Source organism: Sarcophilus harrisii, chromosome 3, assembly GCF_902635505.1.
Source record: "Sarcophilus harrisii chromosome 3, mSarHar1.11, whole genome shotgun sequence".
Classification (NCBI taxonomy): domain Eukaryota; kingdom Metazoa; phylum Chordata; class Mammalia; order Dasyuromorphia; family Dasyuridae; genus Sarcophilus; species Sarcophilus harrisii.
The window spans coordinates 561,482,085-561,499,082 of record NC_045428.1 but is presented as its reverse complement, the minus strand read 5'-3'; the positions used below and the strand labels follow the sequence as shown (position 1 = coordinate 561,499,082).

At 47.5% G+C, this 16,998-nt stretch overlaps 1 protein-coding gene across 4 annotated transcripts in view; it reads right to left on the bottom strand.

Moving 5' to 3' along the window:
- The window catches only part of HSPG2 (heparan sulfate proteoglycan 2), a 157,461-nt gene extending 143,033 nt beyond the window's left edge, over positions 1–14,428 (bottom strand). For all 4 annotated transcript variants that reach the window (XM_031962659.1, XM_031962660.1, XM_031962661.1 and 1 more), the window contains exon 1: positions 14,268–14,428. In XM_031962659.1, the coding sequence (XP_031818519.1) occupies positions 14,268–14,351 (84 nt within the window). In that variant the 5' untranslated portion in view covers positions 14,352–14,428. The remainder of the gene's footprint in view (positions 1–14,267) is intronic.
- Positions 14,429–16,998: the final 2,570 nt, after the last annotated feature.

Sequence of the window (16,998 nt, the reverse complement as noted above, 5' to 3'; positions counted from 1 at the left end):
TTTAAGTCACTCTGCAGCAGCAGGGATCCTTATGGAGACCCCTCCCCCCACCTCATATTTGATTTTGACACCTCTGCATCTCATCATTATTACCCCACATGACCCTGTCTCCTGTCTTGAAAATCCAGGCTGAGAAACAAAGTAAGAGGAAGTAAGGAGCCAGCACAGGTTCTGAGACCATCTGCCCATTCAGACATCTGGCGAGGCTCTAAAAACTTTGGATCACATTTCAGTGTTACTATTTACTAGCTGTGGGACTCAAAGTACAGCATCCCTTCTCTGGGTCTCAGTTTCCCCACCGTTAAAATGACAGGAGAGGATCCTCAACTCTAAGTTCTGTGACACTATAGGTCTATGACCTCTAAGGACCATCGGATCTCCAAATTTTAGGATTCAATAAATTCCCATGGGAGGAAGGAAAGGGAACAAGGAGGGAAGGAAATAAGCATTTATATAACACCTACTATGTGCCAAGCACTGTGCTAAATGCTTTACAGATATTATCTCATTGGACAACTCTATGAGGTAGGTACAACTATTATCCCTATTTTACAGTTTAGGAAACTGAGGCAATCAGAGATGACATGATTCTGAATCCTATACTACATAGGAATACTATAAACCTATCAACTCCAGGGTATTATTCCTTTTTTTTTTTCTTTTTTTTTTAATTAAAAAAATTTTAATAGCTTTTTATTTACAAGTTATATGCATGGGTAATTTTACAGCATTGACAATTGCCAAATAGGGTATTATTCCAAATAATTATTGGAGTCTGAAAGTTTAAATGTACCTTTTATTCCATAAACTCTCTTTTTTATGAGGGGGAGAAGAGACACTTATTTTTTTCTGTACCCAGAGGACACTAGCCACTTTCTTCCACCTATCTGGCTTCCCTGGGAGCCAAAAGCTAATAATATCACTGTGTCTGATTAGCGCCTGAAATTCTCCCAGAAGGCCCTCTGTTCAGATCAGCACCTGCATTAACCCGATTCCAAAGGAGGGGCCTTAGGGTGGGGCTTCACAACTTTACCACTCCTATAAAAAATAAGGGACCTTCATAAAATACTTGAAGCCTTGAATCATGGGATCGCAGAGTGAAAGTTAAAAGGGAGCTTCAAGGCCAAAATTTAATTCAGACCCGTCCCTTTTACAGATGAGGAAACAGGCGCACTGAGGGTGAAAGTGTCTAGAAGGCAGTAGGTGCTTAATTAGTGTTAAATAAATCAAACTGAAAAAGCTTTTATGATCACTAATATCTGGTTTTATGAGCATTTTCCTCCCAATGATCCTTTGTGGATAGTAGTACAAGCAACATCCCCACTTTACAGATAGGGAAACTGAGACTTCTAAAGGTCAAATGTAATTCTCCAAATCCTATTTAGTAAGTGACGTCCTTTAGGATTCAATCCTCAATCCCCTGATGATTCCATTAACAGCTGGCATTTAAAGGTTAGCAAAACACTTTGCAATATATTAGGCCTCAGTTTCCTCATCTATAAAATGAGGATAATAATAGCCCCAGAGTTGTGAGAATCAAATTAAATTATAAATGTATAATGCTGCAGAAATGCTATTATTGGTATTATTATTAAATCACTTCAGACCACAAACCGCTTCTTGATCCTTGGGTCTGTGATAGCATCCGTCATAAACAAGGACCCTTTTGAGATTCCCGAGCACACTTGGCAAGCCAGGAAATGGAGATCAGCTATTAGACACCTCCCTTTTGGAAGGCTGTGTATGAAAATATCAGTAAGTCCCCTCAATATGTAAGAGTACTCCATACCCTCCTGTCTATGAGAGCATCAATAAGTCTCCTTGATACGTAAGAGAACCCCATACCCTCCTATCAACTTTGTACCCCAGACCAATACAAATAAAAGAAAAACTATTGAACATAATAATATAAATATTGCAATTAATACAAAAAATAATAGAGACCCAATCCAGTTGAGTGGAAGTAGGTAATTAATACTCTAGTGGCTCGATGGATAGATATTATTAACAGCAGCTACCCAAGTTAATTTGTTTCATTATTGAATGTTACCAGAGAAGAGCTGAACATGCTACACTGTGGTCAAATTTTGTTGCTCTGAATCAAATCCCCTACTGTCCAACCTTAGTTAAGGCTGTGCCCCACGCCTCAGACTGAGGGTCCCTGAGAATGACCTCACTGATTTTTCCTCTGATATCATGAAGAGCTAAAAGTCTCATGTTCTCACAGAATGAGAGTGGACAGGGGTCTTAAGACATACATCATCAGATTTGGCAGGGATCTTTGAACATCAAACATCAGAGTTGAAAGGGCCTTTAGAACAGACAATGTTCAGATTGAAAGGAGACTTAGAATAAATGTCTCAGCTCATGAGGTCCATAACACTCCCAAGTGGCCCAAGCCAAATTAAAATGTAATTGGGTAATATTTAACAAAATAAAAACATAGTAGAACATAGATAATTTATGGCTTTTTAAGTCAATGCTGCTTTAGAACACAGGATGGTAGAACTGAAAGGGGCCTTAGAATTTAGAACACCAAGGGGCAGCTAAGTGGTGCAGTGGATAGAGTGGCAGTCCTGAAATCAGGAGAATCTGAGTTCAAATCTAGCCTCAGATAACACTTCCTGGCTGTGCGACCCTGGGCAAGTTACTTAATCCCAATTGCCTCAGTAAAAATAATAATAATTTAGAACACCAAATATCGGAGCTGAATCTTTTATTGATATAGGACGTTGAATGTGTATGAAATCATTTTGTCTAACCCTCTTATTTGTGGCTGAGGCACAGTGGCGGAGGATAAGCTGGGCAAGGTGAGGTGGTTAATAAGAAAAGGGAGCAGAACTGAGACCAAGACCCAGAACCCCAGTTTCCTAGCCTGGAGTTCTCCTCCCCACATTTCACTGCCTCCCCCCACAAGGAGTTACCAGGGCCTGGCCATAGAACTCCTGAAGAGGCCCTTCATTGGACCGGCAGTCAAGAGTGGGGGAACGGGAGTGGGATGCCGGGGGCCGGGGGACTTGAAAAGCCCGGCGTGCTTGGAGCTGAAAGAATCTCCTTGTTTCCACTGCTTTTATGGATCCCGCCCCCAGCAGCCCATGGGCCGCTCCCTGCTCCCCTCTCAACACGGCTATTGACAAAGGTTGAGCCGGCAGCTCCGATCCCAGCCCTGTGAGTTCCACACATATTTCTGGGTTTCTGTCAGCTCCACTCTGGCCCCAGAAGATCCCAGCTCCAAGGCGGGCGCCCCTCGGGGGGATGAGAGTGGGGGACAAGAGCCAGAGATATGGCGTCAGGGCCAAAGGGACAGAGAGGCCTGCGGCTCGCCGGCCCGCTGCCCGACACATTCCTGGGATGGCCCCTCGGCAAATGGCTTTGACCCCTTTCCACCCACTACGCCCGCCAATCCAGCCCCCTCTCCCCCATATCCCGGCTCCCGAGGGCTATGAGAGAAAGGAGGAAGAGGTCAGGATGGCCCTGAGCCTATCCCAAGAAACAAGAACAGGCAAATGCACCAGCTCCGCCTGAATTCGGGAGAGCTGAGCGTCAGATCCAGTTTGAAGAGTTTACCATGTGTGATCTTGGGCGAGGAAATTCATTTCTCCGAATCTCAGTTTGTAAGTCTGCAAAATGGCGACAGCGGTACTTCCATGACCTCCTTCCTGGGGAGGTGGGGAGGAATACCACTTGTTAAGCTTTAAAGGGCCCTAGTAAGATAGGAGTTATTATTTGACTTCTTGCCTGGCAGTTTTCACAGCTCCGGGCTAGCTTGAGAAGAGAGAATCCTAGCTCTAGAAATTCCTTCCATTCTCCCAGTGTTTTGTTTATTTCAGCCTAAAATCCAAGTGACTGTAGGATCCAGAAATCACTGTCAGACCCCATGACTCTGAGGCAGCTAAAGGCCCTATCTCAAAAACTTTCTAGGGGGCAGCTAGGTGGTGGATAGAGCACCGGCCCTAGACTTAGGAAGTTTATCCAATTTCAGAAGCTTACCAGCTATGGGGTCCTAGGCAAGTCACTTAACCCTGATTCACAACCCACTCACCCCCCCCCCCCATGACACACCTGCAAGCTCCCAGGACCCTCTACTGCCCCTAAATAAAAACATAAAACAGCTCAGTAACAAAGGATGCATGTAATAAGTCTCCTACCCTCCTCCCTAGCCTTATTGTTCCACTCTTGCTTCACATAGTCTTGTTCCAACCAAATTGGACTATTCGCCATTCCTCCTGCCTTCTACCACCTCCATGCATTTGGCCAGGCTGAGCTATCTCTTTTCCCAGTGCCCAAACATGCTTTCCTCTTCTCCTGAGTCATCCTTCATTCCTTCCTTCAAGGTCAAGTTCTGGGATGTCTCCCTCATGAAGCCTTCCTTGATTTCCTCAGCTGAAAGATTCTCTCTCATCCCTCCACATTTTCTTAGCAAATGTTGGCACTCCCCATTACGCTATCTTTTGTATCACCCCTGGTGTGTCTCCCCCATGAAGGTTTCCTTGATTTTCTCAGCTGAAAGAATTCTCTTTTCCACATTTTCTTAGCAAATGTTGGTGCTCCCCATTACGCTATCTTTTGCATCATCCCTTTCTGTGGGATTTGTCTTATATCATGCTGTGAGAGCAGAGATAATTTTCCACCTTTGTAGACTTGGCAATAACTACAGAACCTTGTGCATAATAAAAAAAAAAAAGGGGGGGGTGTCAATGAAAAATATACACAGAAGAGAGGAAACCCAAGTTCAGAAAGGGACACAGACAAACAGGGCAGTGTTGAATCTACTGTGTTAAATTTAATATATGCTTAAAAAAAAAATCCAACCCAAGCTGGACACAGAACAGAGATTAATGATGTCAAATACAATCCTCTCTTTCTGTTCTTTGTAAAAGTAAATGTTCATATCTGTTAATATCAAGTCTATAATAAGAAAAAAAAGAAATATCGGAAAAAGAAACAGGGAGTTGAAATGAAATGTTGGGAGGACAAGTGAAATAACAGATGGGAAGGTTATCCTTCCAAAGGACTAAGGAAGTCATGAGTTGTCTTGGTCCTCTGCCATTTAAACCTCATTTTCCTCATCTGGAAAATGGGTCTCAGGGCTACAGATAAGTAAGATAGTGTTATTAGACAATTCCTTTTCAACTCAATTGAATCAGTATTAACTAAGTACCTACTTTGTCCAAAACAGAATTCATAATCTTTCCCTTCTCTTCATCATAACCACAATCTTTCTTCCACACAATGGTCAATTCAACCTTCACCAGATTTTTAGGATCATCCCTTTCTCTCCACTCACCAGGTTTTCACCCCAGGTTGAGCCCCTTATCATGTAGAACCTAGTCTACTACAACCAATGGCCTCCCAACTGGTCTTCTTACATCCAGCATCTCCCATTTCTCTAATTTGTGGTTTGGGAACTTGGGGAACAGACCTGACCATGTCCCATCCTCTGTTCAGAGCCGAGCCACTGCCTTTAAGCTAAAATCCCACACCTTCCTGTTTGCTGTACAAAGCCCTTCCCAGGTTGGCTCCAAACTACCTTTCCACGTTACTCTCTTTCAGGCACTCACATTCTGGCCAGACGGCTCTACGTGCTACACTGCATACATGTTTCCTATTTCTATCTGCTGTACATTATAGCTTGTCAATGTGCCTTTTCATAGGCCATCCCTTAGGCCCAGACCTCCCTCCCTCCTTGCCTTTGCTCTGATTCCCTAGTTCCCTTCAAAGCCCAAATCCCAGTTGCTACAGGAGGCCTTTCTTCCTAGATGCTGATGTGCTTCCCCCAGAATGATCTTTGCATTTCCTTATCTGTGTCCATACAGTTTCTCCCAGAGAGACGACAACCTCCTTAAGTATAGGAATTTGTTCCATTTTTACCCCATTCTCTGTTCTCTTAACCAACAAAGACCAGGTCACTCCCTGCCTTATACCCAGAGTACAACACTACGCCACATTGAAAACAAAGAGGAACAATATGGCGGCTCCATTGGTTCCGAGAAGTCAGACCTGGAAAAATCAGGCTTCCTTTTTCGATTTGGGATGGACTAGAGCCTGGCACTTAGTTGGTGCTTAATTAATATTTACTGATTGAATGAACAAATGAATGAATGAACGCCATGGGGTTGGAGCCTTAGACATCTCTATCAGGGCCTCCTGATGCTTCTCTCCCTTCCAAAACCCATCTTATTGGACCCTTTCCATCAGTCTCTAGGAATAGCTAATGACTACAGCCACTCACCTCCTGTGACCCCACCGATGGGGGCTCACCCTCAAGCAACCAAGAACAGTTGGAAGCACCATTGGCCCAGCACACAGGAGACTCGCTATCATGCTGTCCAGCCAAAGGCACTTCAAACTTCATTTCCTCTTCTATAAACTGAAAGGACTGAGATTATCTCTAAAATCGGAGGATTTAGAGCTAGGTGAGATTTTAGAAGACAGAAAGTCAGACCTGGGAGGAAGCCAGAAAGGGAGAATATGTAGAGTGAAAAGAACATTGGCTCTGAAGTCAGAGGACCTAGATTTCAAATCCTACTTGGGTATTTATTAATGTGATGTGACCAATTCCTAAGCTCTCTGCGCCTCAGTTTTCTCATCTGTAAAATTAATGCTCTCCATGATCTTTAAGGTCACTTCTAGCTATGATCCGGGTTCAAATGTAGCTCTTTTGGTTCTTATCTGGGTGAGATGGAACAACTCATCCTCTTTGGCTTCAGACTTAAGGGTCTCCAAGCCTCCATCCACATTCCTATAAGCACCTAGGCTAAGCCCTTCATTTCCAGATGAAGAAACTAAGACTCAGATCGGTGATCTTCTCCAAGTCCCACCCAACAGCTGGAAAGGCTAGAATGAAAAGCCAGCTGTGGGACTCTCAGCCAGAGGGCTCTTCCCTCAACCCCACACACTGCCCCTTTCCAGCTTCCCAACCCCGAGCCCAGCCTCTTTGTCCCTCCTTCTAAACCTTCTCCCCCGAGGGGCCCGTCCTTGCACAGGGAGCTCCGATCCCAACTTGTTCGGGCACAGGCAGAGAACAAGCCCGGGCCGGGGCAGGCAGGGGGGAGGCAGCTCCCCAATACCTACAACCAGCCTTGCTCAGGGGAGCGCGCCACCAAGGACAAGCGGGAGGACGGTCCTGTCTCTGCCTGCTGTAAAGTGATGGGTTCTCTGCCTTCTGCCAGTTCTGCCCAAGTAGCATCTAAGGGACCGAGGCCCTGGGCCAAATAATAAGTAAGCACCCCCATCAGTCAACGCTTCTGTGGCCCTTCCCAGCTTGCGAAACCCCATTCTTCTACTATCCCTGAGAGGGAGAAAGCACCGCATGATTAGGGGCTATGGAGAAAAGCTCTAGACTGGGGAGAGAACTAGACTGCATTTCCCTGGTGTCCTCTGGGAAATGGGGCTGAGAGATAACTGTATAAATATGTATGCATATATTGGATTTAACATGTATTTTAACATATTTAACATGTATTGGACAATCTGCCATCTAGGGGAGGGGAAAATTTGGACAGAAAGTTTTGAAAGGGTCAGTGTTGAAAAATTACCCATGCATATGTTTTGTAAATAAAAAGCTTTAATTTTAAAAAAATGAGCAAAACTAATCAGTACATTAAAAAATAAATGAAATTTTCCTTAAAATGAAAAAAAAAAAAAAAAAGGAAATGGGACTGAGTAGAAAGGTGGCTAAACCTGGGTTCAAGTCGTGCCTTTAATACACTCTTGTCTGAGAAATCCAGGCCAAGTCACCAAATCTGTAAGGCCATGACCTGCATTGGTAGAAGGGGTTTCTTCATCTGGAAATTCTTCACATCAATAAAATGATAGATAGACTCCATACCCATCCCTAAAATGGAAATAATACTTCCATCACATCACTCACGGCTTTTGTGAAAGAAGCTAAGAAGGCTGGATCTAAGACTGGAAAGGCCCTTAGAGATTATCTAGTCCGTCCTACTAATTTTACAGAGAAGGAAACTGAGGCACAGAGAGCTTAAGTGACTCAGTCACATAAATGCCTGAGATAGGATTCAAACTCAGGTCTTTTGACCGTAGAGACAATGCTTTTTCAACTGCTATCACAATGCCTTTCTAATTACTTTGTGAATCTGGGAGCTCTACAGAAGAGAAAACTGAGGCCCCAAAGGGTGACTCAGCCAAGAAAATTAATATTTAATGGCAGGTGAAATCCAGTTTCCCTGACTCCCATTCCTGTTCTCTTATTAGGAAACCAATAAAGTCCATTTCACTGCTCATAACCAGAAAATATTCTGGACCACATCCAAAAGGAAGAGAAACAATATGGCGATTCCATTGGTTCAGAGGTGTCAGAGCTAGAAGAAATAGACTTCCCATTTAGGAATAGGTTAGCCTAGAAAGTCACTGAAGTTCCTTTCCAATCTCAAATTCTGTGATTCAATAATTTAATAATCTCCTTTTACCAAGGAAGAAGCTAAGTCCATAATTCATCCAAGGTAAGACAGGCAGAGTTTTAACTTAAGTCTCAGATTTAGTTAAAATTCAGGACTCTCCACCACACCAAGCTGCCTTTCCTAGAAATGGAAGATGGGAGTGTTTAACCACTAACTATATCAGGGAGGGAAGAGGGAGGTCGAAGGCCCACTTCTTCCCAGCAGTCCAACCTACAGGAGACAGAAGGCCCCCCTCTCCAAGGCAGGAAGTAGGCAATCTCAGTCACTTCCCTCCTTATGTTTGGAAACGTTACAATCACATCTCCTTACCACCAATCTCCCGGTCAGGCTGGCCACAAGAATCGAGGGGTCAAGACCCCAGCCCAGAAACCCACAAACTCAGGAAAGCTCCCCCTTGCCAGGAAGGAAAGCCCAGTGAGTCACACAAACTCTCAATCTCTCGCTCTTATCCTGCCACTTCCGAGAAGCCCACCGGGATCTCTCTCCTCATTCTCAACTCCCACCACATCTATCTGAGTTACTCTTACAGATCACAGCCTGTGAAACGTTCTGTTTCTGGTTCAGGGGCCTGGCCCATGGTGGACTTTCACAGGGCTGAAAAAGAACAATTCCAATCATTTCTCTAAATCCTAAATCCTCAGTGTGTGACTTGGTATCCAGAAATGAATACATCAAGATGAAAAGTGACAAAGTAAAAAATGATGCACAATAAGGACCAGAGCAAGGCAGGAGATACTCACAGGTAGCACTTTTTAAGATCACATTCCAGTCTTCTAATAACCCTGGGAGGTAGGTGGTACGTGCAACATTATACCCACTTTACAGAGGTAGACACTGAGGCTCAGAAAAGTGAAATTATTTTGTTTCCCTAGCTATGACATTGATGACCTTAGGGCAAATTATTCCTTCTTAGTGGACTTCAGTTTCCTCACTGGTCAAATAAAAGGGTTGACCTTTTTAATGACCTTTCAGTCATAAACCCTAGGATTCTAGAAAGGCCAGAGTCAGGACTCGGTCAGGTGTTCAGACTGCCAGAACAATGAGTGTCTCCTAAGTACTCGGTTCCCAGAGAGGAAGGATCCAAGGCTGAGAACCAACTCCCCTCCTCCACTTTGGAAACTCCTCCTCTGCCTTCTCAGGAACAGTTTGCCATAGTAGGGAGCCCACCCACTCCCTTTTCCTTCCTGGGAGGAAATAAGACCCCAGTCAAGTTGGGGGGATAGTGGTAATAAAAAGTCGTCGGAAGGAGTGGAGAGGATGTGACTGGAGCAGAAAGGATGTGACCTAAAGACTCCAGGTGGGATGTGAGTCTGGCTGAAAGCTGGAAAAAACATTTGGGGATCATTTAGTCCAACAGGCTCATTTTATAGGCCCCAGATATTCTGCAAAGTGATGGGAATTGTCCAAGATCACAGAGATCATGTGACATCTAGGTACTCTTGCCCAGGGCCAAATCTGGGGGACTCTGGCTAAGCCCCTCTGCTTCGCATTTCCACTTGGAATTCCCATAAGTACCACCCCCTATCCCTCCCTCATACACACTCTCCAGATATAACTTTAAGCTTTTGTTCCTCAACACACTGAAGGCTCACGGGAGGTAAATGAAAAGAAATTAAATAATAGTATAGAAGCTAGAGAGATTTCAAAGGCTTAGGACTGCTAGGACTTCCAGCCAGAGGAGGAAGGTGATTGATCATAGAACAGAAAATGACAAAGCTGGGAGAGCTCTGGGAATACAGAATAATGGAGGAGGAAGTAACTTTTGAACCCAGGGCTTTAAAGGTAGGAGGATCTTGGGCTATACAAAGTCAAAAGGGACTCAGGACCATTAAATCTCAAACTGGAAGGGACTTTCAGAAGCCATCGAGACCAAAGCCCCTCATTTACAAATGAGGAAACCGAGGCTCAATGATTTAACTAAGACTAAACAAGGAATAAGAGGCAAAAATTCTTGGCATTCAAACCCTGGTTGAATCCAGGACTTTAAAGGTAGGAGGGACCTTGGGCTATCCAATGTCAAAGCTGAAAGGGACTCAGGACCATTAAATCTCAAGCTAGAAGGGACTTTCAGAAGCCATCGAGACCAAAGCCCCTCATTTACAGATGAGGAAACTGAGGCTCAATGCCTTCACCAAGATTAAACAAGGAATAAGAAGCAAAAATTCTTGGCCTTCAAACCCTGGTTCTTGAATGCAAAATCTAATGTTTTGGGGGGAGTAAATTTATTGACAGCTCATTTTTCTCATCACTTTCATTTCTAAACATTTAACTCTTCCCCCAGCCCTCACCTAGTTATTTTTAACCATTCCAATAAGGTGCTGGAGGGGAGCCAGAAGGGCTAAGTGTAGGTGTGTTGTGGGAAGAGGGTGTCCACAGGGCATGAAAGGCACAGGGGGTGTAGGGAGGCAGCCAGAGACATTCCATCCACATAATAGTAATTCACATGTCTATGGTAGAGATCGGGTTATTAAAGAAGGCAGCCTGAGCATTTTCACATTCCCATTTTACAGTCTTGGAGAAGCGAGGTGAGTCATCCAACTAGTAAGAGGAGGAGATCTGCTTCAAACCAAGCTCTCCCGACCCAGGGAGGTCTATAGCCCAGGGAACCCGGTTGGGGGAGGAGGAGATGATTAAAAAGAAAGGGATCCGACCAATCCAGTGAGCTCCAGCAGGATAAGGGGGTCTGCCGGGGGAAGGGGCTAGTTACAGAGTGACTAAGGCCTAGTAATGGTGGGAGGAGATGAAGTCATTGGGAGATAGATCAGTCACTAGGTAAACATCTGCTGGGTTTGAAAAATCTCCCTTCTGGCCAGGAGAGCTACAGGGCTGGATGCACGGCTCACTGGAACAGGCCTGGCACATCTCCCCAGATTCCGCCCACCCAACCTCGGGCCACCAACTCCCTGCCCACTGACCCCGCCCCAGCCTCCCCTCTTCCCCTGGAGTTCATTCCAACTCTCTAGGCCTCTTACCACCAACTACTTTCCAGGCTTGGGGATTAGAGACACTCCCTTCTATTTTCCTATGAATGGGACCAATGGCTCCTGTGTCCAGAGAAGCAACTGGAAGTAGGGCCCAGGAGCTGGGGAAGCTGCTTTCATCCTCTCACCCATCAGCGGCTTCTCAGGCTACCCAGGCAGAGGAAGAAGAATTTAAGATACTAGGTCTGTTAAAAGCACACGTTTGCATCCAGAGCCTGCGCCCGAAGCCCAATTCTTATCTGTGAGACTTTGGGCAAGTTATTCCCAAGGTAAGACTCAGCTTCCTCATCTGTTGGACTAGATGGATCTCTAAGGTCCCTTTAGCTTTAAATCCTATGATCTTCCATCAAAATCCTGGGTCCACCCAGATTGCAAGCTCTTCTCTAAATACTTCGTTAACAGAGAATGTAACTAAAAAATCCATCCATGGAGGCAGGAGCCAACCTGATAAGGAACCTCTCTGTACACATTCAGCTAGACTGGTCCACCACCACTGACAGCCACACTCACGGTCCCATTGCCTTTCTGGGATCATCTCTCTTGATAGAACTTGTCCATAACCTTCTAGAAACCAGGTTCACTTCCTCAATTGAGGAATCAGAGTTTTAGTAGAGCTGGTTCTATGTGGAAGGATGGGGGGAAAGACCTGAACCTTTCAGCTCTTCTAGTCCAGAGGTATTAAGATGAGTGCATTAAAATGGAACTGGGAAATGTTTAACAAAATAAATCAAACTACAGCACAACACAGATAATGTTAAAGTGTGCTTTTCTAGATCAATCTGCACCCTGCAGGGATTTCTTCCTATTTGGGTTTGCTGTGACTGCTCTAAGACCATCCCATCTTTTTCTTCATTTTACAAATGAAGAAACTGAGGCTAGAGAGACTTTAGGGCTTCCTAGTCCAAATCCAGTACGATCATTTTCACAAAGATAAGGCCGCATGGTGTAATGTTTAAAGCACCAGAGCCAAGAAGATACAGATTGCCTCCTGCCTCAGAAACCAGCTGTGTGAACCTGGGCAAGCCACATCTTGGTTTTCTCATCTGTTAAAACCAGGGAGGATGGGCTTAAAAAGTACCTAAGGTACCTTCCAGCACTAAGGCTATAATCTCATGAATGCTCAGAAATCTACCTTTAAGGAATGTTTTGAGGAAATTACCTAGGCAACCTCCAAGCAGGACACAAACATCTGTTAGAGCTATTGGTAATCTGCCGAGATTTCAGGACACATTCCCCACTCCTCTCCCAAACATCTCTTTCACGTCCCAGGACAGGCATTTTCTTTTCTGACTTTAATCTTGCTGGGCCTATATTTGTCCAATTTGCCCATCTATACAATGAGGGGTTGAGGCAGTTTGGTCTCTAAGGTCCGTTTCTAGTGTGACTACTTGGGATCAGTCCCTTAGTGAGTGATCTTATATGGGGTAAGTCTTGTTCTGAGATATAAGGTCATTAAGAGCAGGGTCAGATTGGATGAGTCAAATATATACTTATTATTGGAAAAGCAGCTGTTCTCTAGGGCCTTTGACAGAGGGTGGCTGCCCAGGGCCCTCCCCAGGGCTGAGATTCCCAGCAGGCAGCGGCCAGGAATGGAAGAGTTTACTGTGGACAAGTCCCCACCCCACCCCCTGTACCAGACCTCTATTTTCCTCTTTTTAACAGAGTTGTCACAGAACGTAAGGGGACCACATGATAGAAGGGGCAGAGATCTATAATCCAACGCCCTTCAGGGTATGCCATGAGGATAGGCCTGGGAAAGCCAGTTCTAGGCAGTTCTTGCTCTCCAAAAAGTAGTCTTAAGACTTTCCACAGACCTTATCCCCCCAAAAAAGAATTCTGAGGGTTATCCTGGCCCAGTCTCTGAGCAATAGAAGTTAGGAGGATATGGGACCCTCAGGACAATTTTCCTGATACCTTGGCGATCATTGGGTAAACTGAGGCAATAAGAGGTGATGTGACTGATCCCCGGGGAAGGGATCTCTGTGTCTCCCCTTTCATAAAAGCCCCCCACCTGTCTATTCGCTCCACTTGGAGGGAAATGCTTAATGTCCTTTCACTTCATCCACGAGGTCTCGAAGCGGGTCCAGCCTCCCACCCGAGACGATGACCCCACCCATTCTCCCCACTAGAGGCGACGACCCCGCCCACTGTCTCCACGCGCGGGGTCTGACCCCGCCCATTCCCTCTCGAAACTCTCCCCTCCTCACTCCCCTGAGACCGGCTCCGTGCGTGGCACGGGCAGGTCACCCCGGGGTAGCCAGATTCCTAGGGTCTCCCGGACGCCAGGGACCGGGGCTTGGGCCTCTCATTCACGGGCCTGAGCGGCTCCCCAGGACCGCCCTTCCCCTTTGGGATCTGGCCCTCTGGGGCGGGAGGGCGGTGCACTCTCCTCGGGGCCCCCCCAGTCTTGCCCTCTGCCCTGATGGACTCCGACAGGGGCACAGCCTCCGGGGCCGATCGACCGAGAAGCCAACTTTTCTCCGGGCGCTCCAAGTTTCCCGAGTTCTTGGAGGGCGCGGGCTCCGGCCTCTCCCTCTCTCCGCAGCCCGAGTGCCCTCTCCCCTCAGCCCAGCCCTCTGGTGGCCCAGGGGGTCCGGGGGGCATCGCGGGGCCTGCGAGGACATCTACCCCGGGGAGGAGGCGCGTGGCAAAGGTGCCGAGGCAGGAGCGCGGCCGCCGGGGCCGCGGGAGCCCCGGATTCGCCGTCCTCAGCCCTTCCCTCCCAGTCTCCGGGCAGCCCCAGCCCGCTGGCCCCGGGAGCCAACTTGCCCTCCGGGCACACAAAGTTTCCAAAGTTGCCGAAGCAGGAGAGGAGGAGGGAGGAAGGAAGGAATGAAGGGGAGGGATGGCAGGGCACACTCACGCTGAGGAGGGGGCCCTGCAGCAGCAGCAACAGCAGCAGCGGCGGCGGTAGCAGCCTCCCGGTCCGCACCGCCCGCGGCCCCATGTCTGCGGCCCGCTCGCCTCGGCTCGGCTGGGCTCGCGATCGGCGCGGCGCCCCGGCTCTCTGCCCCCCACTCCCAGCCCCCGCCTCCCACCGGCCGCGGCCCCGCCTCCGGCCCCGGCCCCGCCTCCGGCCCGGCCCAGGCGGCTGGAGCCCGGGCCGCGCAGCCAACTTGGCCCTTTGTCTGGGCCCCCGATTCCCCCCCCCCACCTCCCCCCGCCTCCCCAGCGGGGCAGCGGCCCAGGGCCGGCTCCCCGCCAAACCCGGCCTGGAGTCCGGGATGGGACCAGGGGGCGGGGGCGCGGGGGCGCGGGGAGACCTTAAGGGGACAGATAGGGTGGACCGACCCAGCGAGCCGCTGCGGGAAGGGACCCGATCCGGGCTGGGTTTGTAGAAAGCTGCCCACAAGGCAGGAGCACAGCCCGGTCTGGGGAAAGGGTAAGCCCCGAGCGCCAGAGGAAAGCGCGCCCGATTGTGGGTTCGACGCGACCATCCCCTGCTGTGTCACCTTGGACAAGTGAACTTCTGGGGGGGAGGGGGCTTAAGTTCCCCTCTGAGAAATCAGGGGACTGGACTTGCAAGGTCCAGTCTCCCCATCCCGCTGGCGCAAATCCTCGGGCCACTCATACACTAAGTTAGAGACAGGAATCAAGGCTCCTTACACGCTGGGGTTCCTACACTGTGACAATATCCACCCCAAAGAACTTGGAATCACATGGCTCCGAGATCCGGCTGGGAGGGCTTACTCTCTGGCCGACCCCGGTTCTCAAACGCTTTATACCTCAGTTCCCTCTTCTGTAAAACGAGGGATTTAGACCAGATGGCTTCTTTCCCGGTCTAGAACCTATGCTCCTATGAACTTGTATTGACGTGCAAAACTTTCTGAGGCAGGAGTTTCTGTCTCTATCTTCCTAGAGAGAAAGGGCAGTTCAGTTCACCCCACTCATTCACATAAATCAGAGTTCTGTTGAATTCAAATGCCACCTCCTCCAGGAAGCCTTCCCTGATTCTGCCATCACTTAACTTCTCTGAAAAATGAGATTATACCAGATGATCTCTAGATCTTTGGGGTTCCAAATTTATGATTCCAGACACACCCACCAATCATAGAAATCCTTCTGTCTTTCTCTCTCACACACACACTTGTGTCCATAAGTTCATGTGAATTTCCCAAGAAATTCTTAGGCGTACGACTTCAAACAGACAGCCCTTCTTTCCAGTTTGGACTCATGCTGAAACTCCCCTTTCCGCCTGAAATTTTCCAGGGCTGCACCAGGTTCAGTGTCAGAAAGAAAACACTTTTTTTTTTTTTTTTTTTTTGGGTGGGGGTTTGCTTTTTTTTTTTCCTTAACCTTGAGAGAAACCTTTGGAGTGATGAAACGGTGGGGTGGGGGGAAAGAAAAACGAAGTTTTCCATTGTTTCAACAAAGAGTTGCTAGGTTTCCATAGACTCCGGCTGGGCTCTCTGGCCAGACTGGCGGGCAGGCAAGATGAATAGTGAACCAGGGGAAGTGCCCATCTGGGTGTGACTTGGTCCAGTGCATTCCAAGCCCGGCTCTCAGCCTGAGTGCCCAGTGAGGTCCAGTACTGAAATGCCTCCACTTCTCTCTCCCAGCCTCCTCAGGAGCCCTACATGACACACACTGCAGCTAGGAATGGTTTTCCTTTATCTTGGATTCACCTCTTTCTCCAAAAGTAATTAATGCTCTATTCCCTCCTTCTCCTTCACCCCAACCTCAAACTAAGATCCTTGATGGACTTCGGAGACTTCCCATTTTACAGGTAAGAAAACTGAGGTCAATCAAAATTAAGTAACGCATCCCAAGTCACAAAGCTGAGTTTGGAAGCTATGTCCTCTAAGCCCCAGTCAATGCTCTACTATATGCCCCACTGCCTCCTAGCCCTTGAGGGCATTTCAGCTTCCCAGTTGGCAGTGAAAGCCCTCTCTATTCCTACCCTAACTTCCCAAGAGGCACAGAGGGAGCAGGCTCCTTAGCATTTGAAAGATTCGCACTTCCCATCCCAGGGCCAGTAAGGACACTCAGACCCAGAGAGAAGGGACATTTAGGTCAGGGTCAGGGTCAGTGTCAGGGAGAAAACTTGGGCATCTCAGTCCCATATAAGCAAGAATAACCTACCCCACTCTGAATGCTAGTGCAATAGAGCAGTTTCTGCCCTCTGCCCATAGCCAGCCCTTAACTCCTAGCAGTAACATTCATACCCAAGGCCCTCAGACACTGGTATATAAAAAACATCATTTCAGTGGGGAACTTGGCTGGACTCCATGGAAATAGAGGAAAAGCTTGGATTTATACTCCAGGAGAACTCCCATTCAGGTGGAGAAGACAACTCTTGCCTTTAGAAAGCCAGAAATCTGAAGGAGAGGCCAGATCTTGCCCTTTAGGAACCCCAATCCTGAGAAGGAAGAGAACTCCTGCCCTATACCCAGTCTGGAAAGTGGGGATGGGGGCAACAGCTCTGCCCTTGCTTGGAGAGTCACCAGTGGGAAACAAACACTGGACACTCCATGGAAATAGAGGAAAAGCCTGGATTCATACTCTAGGAGACTTCTGTTCAGGTGGAAAAGACACAACTCCTGCCTTTAGGAGGCCAGAAATCTGAAAGAGAAGCCAGATCCTGCCTTTTAGGA